Genomic DNA, 6,176 nt, shown 5'->3' with positions numbered 1-6,176 from the left:
AATGTTGGGATGTTACAAATTCCTGCAATAAAAGCCCTAACTCTTCAAGCTATTTTACTTACACACACCCAACTAAAGATATCTTGGACACTAGAAATACTCCCTCGGTCCCCTGCATTATGGGTTTAGTCAAAGTTAAACTTGGCAATCTTTGATTAAACATCTAAAAAAAGTACCAATATCCACAATATGAAAGAAATATTATTAGAAACATCATAAAATATATTTTAGATTATATGTATTTGGTACCACAAATGTTGATGTACGCTTAGTCAAATTATACAAAGTTTGGCTTTGACTAAACGCATAATGCATAGTTACTCCGGACATAGGGGGTATGGTATGGCACACCCATCATGCCATTGACGAGCCTTAACTACAATTTATAAACTTCTCCTTGAGATCATTTCGGATTATTTTTCCGATAAACCATCACCGAGGGGCTTTACCGCTCGGTCGAAATCATATTTGTGTCACATTTGTTGTTTTTAGATTGTTATTTCATACTTGAATCAGCACTAGTTATAATTACAAACGCCATTCATAACTTGTTCGCAAGGAAATGCTATGACTTATACACTTGCCAAATTAGCTGTCCTAGGTGGCTAAAACAGTTTTCTTGTGTACGACATCTCTCTGAGCATTTCTGCTGCATATATACGCTCTGAAAGTCTCAGTAGACGGAATAATAAGATTGACAACCATGATCGTCTTCTTCTGTATAAATATATAGAATGCGAGAAGAGATTAGTGGTAGTTTATGAGGACCGTACGCCGAGGCCACATGGGGCAATGCAATGCATGTTGCTGGATTAACCCAAGGACGAATCGAGCGGATACAGTAGAAATTTCCCTTCTTGTTATCTTTGAACGGAGACCGTGGTACCGAAGTTTAACGTTACGCACATGTAAAACATCGGCAATCCTCTGCAATAGTCTGTTGTACCCGATCGAAAAGCTGACCAGATCAGCATCGCGCCCAACAATCGCGCGGCGTGTTACGTATAAAGTCAGAGCAAACAGCACTAGAATAGGTAGCTGCACATGCGCGCGCCGGCTCTCGCGGTAACAGTGGCGTAGCCACATTGAGACCTGTGTGGTCAATTGACCACACAGGTTTTTAGCAAATTCTTTGTATGCTAGTATAAAATCATGATAAAATATATTAAAATAAATAAAAACACATGTATTTGACATCACAGATTACAAATGACAACACATACTTCAAGTTCTGGCTCCGCCACTGCGCGGTAACCACTTGTTCTCCTACCTTCGTCCGGTCACCTAATCTGATTCCTGTCTTTGCGGGAGAGGATGTGCCGGGGAAAGCTCTGACAAACGGCCATGCCTGCGAGCAATGCAAGGCACCGCCGCACCGGCGTGTAGCAAAATGGCCGCACGGCGATTCCTCTCTCAGTTGTCAGTTGTACGTGCAATGCACACATGGTTTGTTCCATTCCATGGCGGAGGGCACGTCGGTGTTGTGAAGGTTCTGTGCGCGCACGTCTGTCGGCGTTCGTGCAGGAGGGGATTGTTTAGTCGATGTCGCCAGCGCAAGACGCGGGTAAAGTCAAGAAGCACGGTTAAGTTATCTGAATTAACAAAGCAAACGTTACGAGCTCGGATTATTCTGATCTCTACTCAAGCTGTCTGTGCGTGGAAAGAGAATGGCATCGATCCGTCCCAGCCAGCGTCCGAGATGCGCCCTGCCGGCGAGCATTCCCAGGCGGCGAACGCGTCACGGCCTGACGACTTTTTCGACAGCACACGGCGGCGGTCCCGGCCGTGCTACTGCTAGCTGCGGCTGCAATCTACGGCTGGCTCTGGCTGACTTTCTTTCTGAGGTTGTGGTGGTGGTGGTCACGGTGCGTTGGCAACTTGTTCAGGTGATGACGACGGCGACGGGTGTCCGCCGTGTTCAAACACGGTTTGGAGTCCTGCCTTCAGAATCTTAGCTGTGCATGCTTCCAGTGAAGCATGCGGTGGTTGATTGAATTGAACTGCTAGCTGCCGTTGTTGGTATTCCCCTAATAATGTCGTTTGCATACACTAGTACAGCCAATTCCATGAGCGAATAGTTCAGCCAACGATGGATAACCATCTCGATAAAACGGTACTACTACTAGCAGAGAGTTATCTGAATCTCAATGTGTATAAATCAGTCAAGAACTGACAATGAGTAGTATGGAACACGTTCATGTCGATCTTCTATATTTCATTCACAACGGAAAAACAAGAACAAATTAATATTGTGAGAAGAGAAGAAAGAAAAAGAAAATAAAAAAGTGTACAAGATACACACAAAAGATTGTATTGTAACGGCATTTCTTCACCACGCCAAGCGTGGATGATCATAATGTATGAAAAAATCAGCCTCCCCGGAAAGAATCATCAGCTTCATGGCGTGGCCGGTGGCGGCGGCGACGAGTAGTCGTATGCCGGCAGCTTCCACATGGTTGTTGGTGGTGGAGGCGACGAGTAGTCGTAGCTGGGCAGGTCGTAGTGAGGAGGCGTCGTCGGCTCCTCTTGGTAGGCTGGCGGCGGTGGCGAGTGGTACCGGTCCTCCGGTGACACTTCGTAGTAGGGCGGAGGTGGCGCGTCGTTGTGGTACGCCGGGGGTGGCACCTCGTGGTAAGACGGCGATGGGATGTCGTAGTGTGGCGGCGTTGTTGGCTCCTGGTAGGGAGGAGGCGGCGGCGAGAGGTACCGTTCCTCGGGTGAGACCTCGTAGTACGGAGGTGGGGGCGATGCGGCCGGCGGTGGAGGAGATGGCGGTGGGGGTGATGGTGGCGGGGGTGATGGGGATGGTGGAGGGGGTGACGGTGGAGGAGGAGACGGTGGGGGTGGCGGCGGCGACGGGAGCACGAACTTCTTGCAGCTGAAGGCGTCGCAGTTGACATGGTTGCCCTTGAAGAAGTGGCACTGGTCGGGCGACCTCTGGTCGGGGCGGTAGGGGATGCAGTTCCGGCGGTCGTCCAACGCCTTGACGTGCAGGCATACCGGCGGCTCGCCCGTGATGTAGTTGAAGGAGTAGGTGAAGTTCTGGAGGTGCGGCAGGTGGCAGATGGCCTCCGGCACGTCGCCGACGAGGCGGTTGTATCCGAGGTCGAGCTGCTCGATGCTCTTGAGGTTGGCGAGCTCGGCGGGGATGGCGCCCATGAGCTGGTTGTGGCTGACGTCGAGCACGGTGAGCTCGGTGAGCATGCCGAGCTCGGCGGGGACGCAGGACTTGAGGCCCGTGTTCATGAGGATGATCTCGTTGAGGGTGCCGGACATGTTGGCGACGGAGGCCGGGAGGCATCCGCCGAAGTCGTTGTTGGCGAGGACGAGGACGGAGGCCGGGGAGTTGCCGACGTTGTCGGGGATCTTGAAGCGGAAGCGGTTGGAGTTGATGAAGATGGCGTCGAGCGGGCGGTCGAAGAGCTCGCTGGGGACGGGGCCCTCGAACTCGTTGTAGCGGAGGTCGAGGAAGCGGAGGCTGGGCAGGCGGAGCACGACGTCCGGGAAGCCGCCGACGAAGCGGTTGTTGCTGAGGTCGAGCTCGTGGAGGAGGCGCATCCGGTGGAAGGAGTCCGGGACGAGGCCGCAGAAGCGGTTGGAGTTGACGTGGAAGACGGCGAGGTCGGCGAGCATGCCGAGCGCCTCGGGGAGGTGGCCGGCCAGGTCGGCGTGGTTGAGGTCGACGCCGGCGACGACGGTGACGTAGGAGTCGTGCTCGGACGGCGCGCAGTAGACACCGTAGTAGGCGCAGACGTCGGGGCCGGACCAGGAGCCGGTGACGTTGAGCGGGTCGGAGAGGATGGCGCGCTTCCAGGCCTGCAACGCCACGTAGGCGTCGCGGAGGTGCTGGTTGCGGAACTCGTAGGACGGGTCCACGTACACGTCGCTGCCGTCGTCGGCGTAGCTCTCGAGCAGGCGGCGGCGCTGCTGGTCATTGGTCCCGCTGATGGCGGCGGCGGCGGCGAGGTGCGGGACGAGGAGGAGCGCGAGGAAGAGGAGGGGCTTGGTGATCGCCATTGCTGTTCGTGTACGCAGAGCCCGCGGTGGGCTGTGTGTCTGTGTGGAGGAACATGGGGTTGGGGGATGGGTTGATATGGGGGAGCGGGGGGAGGGGGAAATCACGGCGCGGGAATAGAATAATGCGGAATGGACGGCTGCGATGGCGGGATGGTTCGTTGCGTGTCCGCGTGATGGACCTGTTGACGACGAACTGGCAGCTGGGCTGGGGAAAAAAGACGTTGAGCTGATGATTGATCATCAATGTGGCTTGTGTTTTTGCTGGGCTGAAGAAACTTGAATTATTGACAGTTCTGTTCGGGTACCTGCTGCTGCTGAAGGTCATTATAGTTTAGTCGGAAATTGGATTAAGGAATTGAAGCATCAGTAAGTTCAGTAACAAATGTTCAGAGAATTTGGCTTCATTGCACGCTTGTTTAACAACCGATTTGGACTCCAGTTAGCGTCAGTAAAACCAGGGGAAGGAAGACTTGGGAGCGTCATTCTGGCTGCCTTGCTGGATCGGTCAAAATCTGTAGAGATTTGGCGGTTTGTCAATCGCCAAGTTATGCTAAACAAATCGGCTGTGTTCTTGTGTTCAGGGTAGTGAGGGCCCCGTCGCAACGTGCAGAGCATCCATCCACTCCGAGTCTCCGACGACGACGCGATTAGTGGGAATCCACAACTAGCTAGCCAAGCTAGCCCCTTTGTTTTCCCTTCTTCCTCCTCCTCCTGTCTCTAATCCAACTATTTCCACGCACAGGCACAGCTAAGAGATAAACCATTATCCAATTATAAATTTCATTTTCGCCGAGCGGCAAGGCTAATCATGCATGATACAGTACATCTAATCGGGCTAGCAGAGACTATTCTATATTTTCTAGAGATTTTCGCTTTGGTACACCTGCTTTTCAGACTGTTTCGTTCGTCTGTTCCGATCATTATACGACACAGGTAATGTCATGGAGTAAGTAGAGTATAGCTATAGTCCCTGGACGCGTTGAGCCCATTCTAAGCCTGTCTGTCCCGCCTTAAAACACGGGGTGGCTAGCTCCTCGGTCGTTTCTGACCCTTAGCACAGCATAAACACCAACAAAATAACGCATGAAGTCTAAGTTTTCCAAAAGTGACGTCTTTAAAAAAACATTGCACAAGCGTTATTGTTGTTATTGTTGCTCGATCATATATCTAAGCTTTTCATCCGGAATAATGTCCCCGCTCTAAAAACAATATTTTCAATAAGATCATTGTCACTCACAACCAACTAAGTCCAGTCACCCTAAAGATAAAATTGGAACCTTCACCTGTGATGTCCCCCCTCCCCCCACCCCCCGACTTACATGCCGCTGGTACGAAGCTCGAATCACCAAGTAAGTTTCCCATGGTCGCAAAGACTTGAACCACCATCACTAGTCTTCAAATCTTGGCTTACGTGCCATTCTTAGTCTTTGACTTCACCATGAAACGAAAAAGACATGTCTCATGATGGCAACAATAACAGAGCTTCGCGCCGCTCATTAGTCACTCGTGAACTAAACGGTCAGAAAAAAAAATATGGATGCGCACAACTAAATCTCATTCGATCCAGCAATCTCTAGGCATGAGGCACCCAAGAAAGTTCGTCGCCAGAGCCTTTCGAAACTCGATACTCCGGACAGTCAAGGAGGACAAGTATCAAGCATATCTCCGTCTTGGCGCGAGAGGAACCCTAGGACCATCGCCTTTATTAGGCAGAACGACAGCCCCCACGTTGTCGCCCGCGGGCTCCTAGTAGCGTCATTGCTTGCCAGTAGTGTTTAGCGGCTCATACGCTTGGTTGCATCTAGAGTGGCAAGAAAAGCTCGAGACTAGCAAGCGGTTCGCTTTTTAATTAGCTCGACTTGAGATCAAGTCAAGAGGAAATAAGCCAAGTATGAGTGTATTTCACAGCTCGATTGGAAAACGAAATTATTTTGTGCTAACACTAGCTTCCTCGATATAGCTCGGTATCTCTAAATAGTACATATAGTTAAATAAAATAATTCTCATATTTATTAAATGAAATAGTACAACTTATTACACCTTATTAAGTTGATGAGTTTTTTCTTCCTTGTGTATGCAATAAAATTTAGAAGGTCAATTACATATTAGGAAAATTTAGGCACAAACATGTTATGTGGTATCGTATTGTCGATATTTTG

At 50.6% G+C, this 6,176-nt stretch overlaps 1 protein-coding gene across 1 annotated transcript; it reads right to left on the bottom strand.

Annotated features, from left to right (window-relative positions):
• Positions 1-2,226: 2,226 nt before the first annotated feature.
• On the bottom strand, positions 2,227-4,017 carry LOC124663580 (leucine-rich repeat extensin-like protein 4). The gene has a single exon (XM_047201267.1). It carries the CDS (start codon positions 4,015-4,017, stop codon positions 2,398-2,400), a length of 1,620 nt encoding a protein of 539 aa, XP_047057223.1. The 3' UTR covers positions 2,227-2,397.
• Positions 4,018-6,176: the final 2,159 nt, after the last annotated feature.

Source organism: Lolium rigidum, chromosome 6, assembly GCF_022539505.1.
Source record: "Lolium rigidum isolate FL_2022 chromosome 6, APGP_CSIRO_Lrig_0.1, whole genome shotgun sequence".
In the NCBI taxonomy this organism is placed as follows: domain Eukaryota; kingdom Viridiplantae; phylum Streptophyta; class Magnoliopsida; order Poales; family Poaceae; genus Lolium; species Lolium rigidum.
Note: the sequence above shows the minus strand (reverse complement) of the source record. Positions and strands in the feature narration are given on the sequence as shown.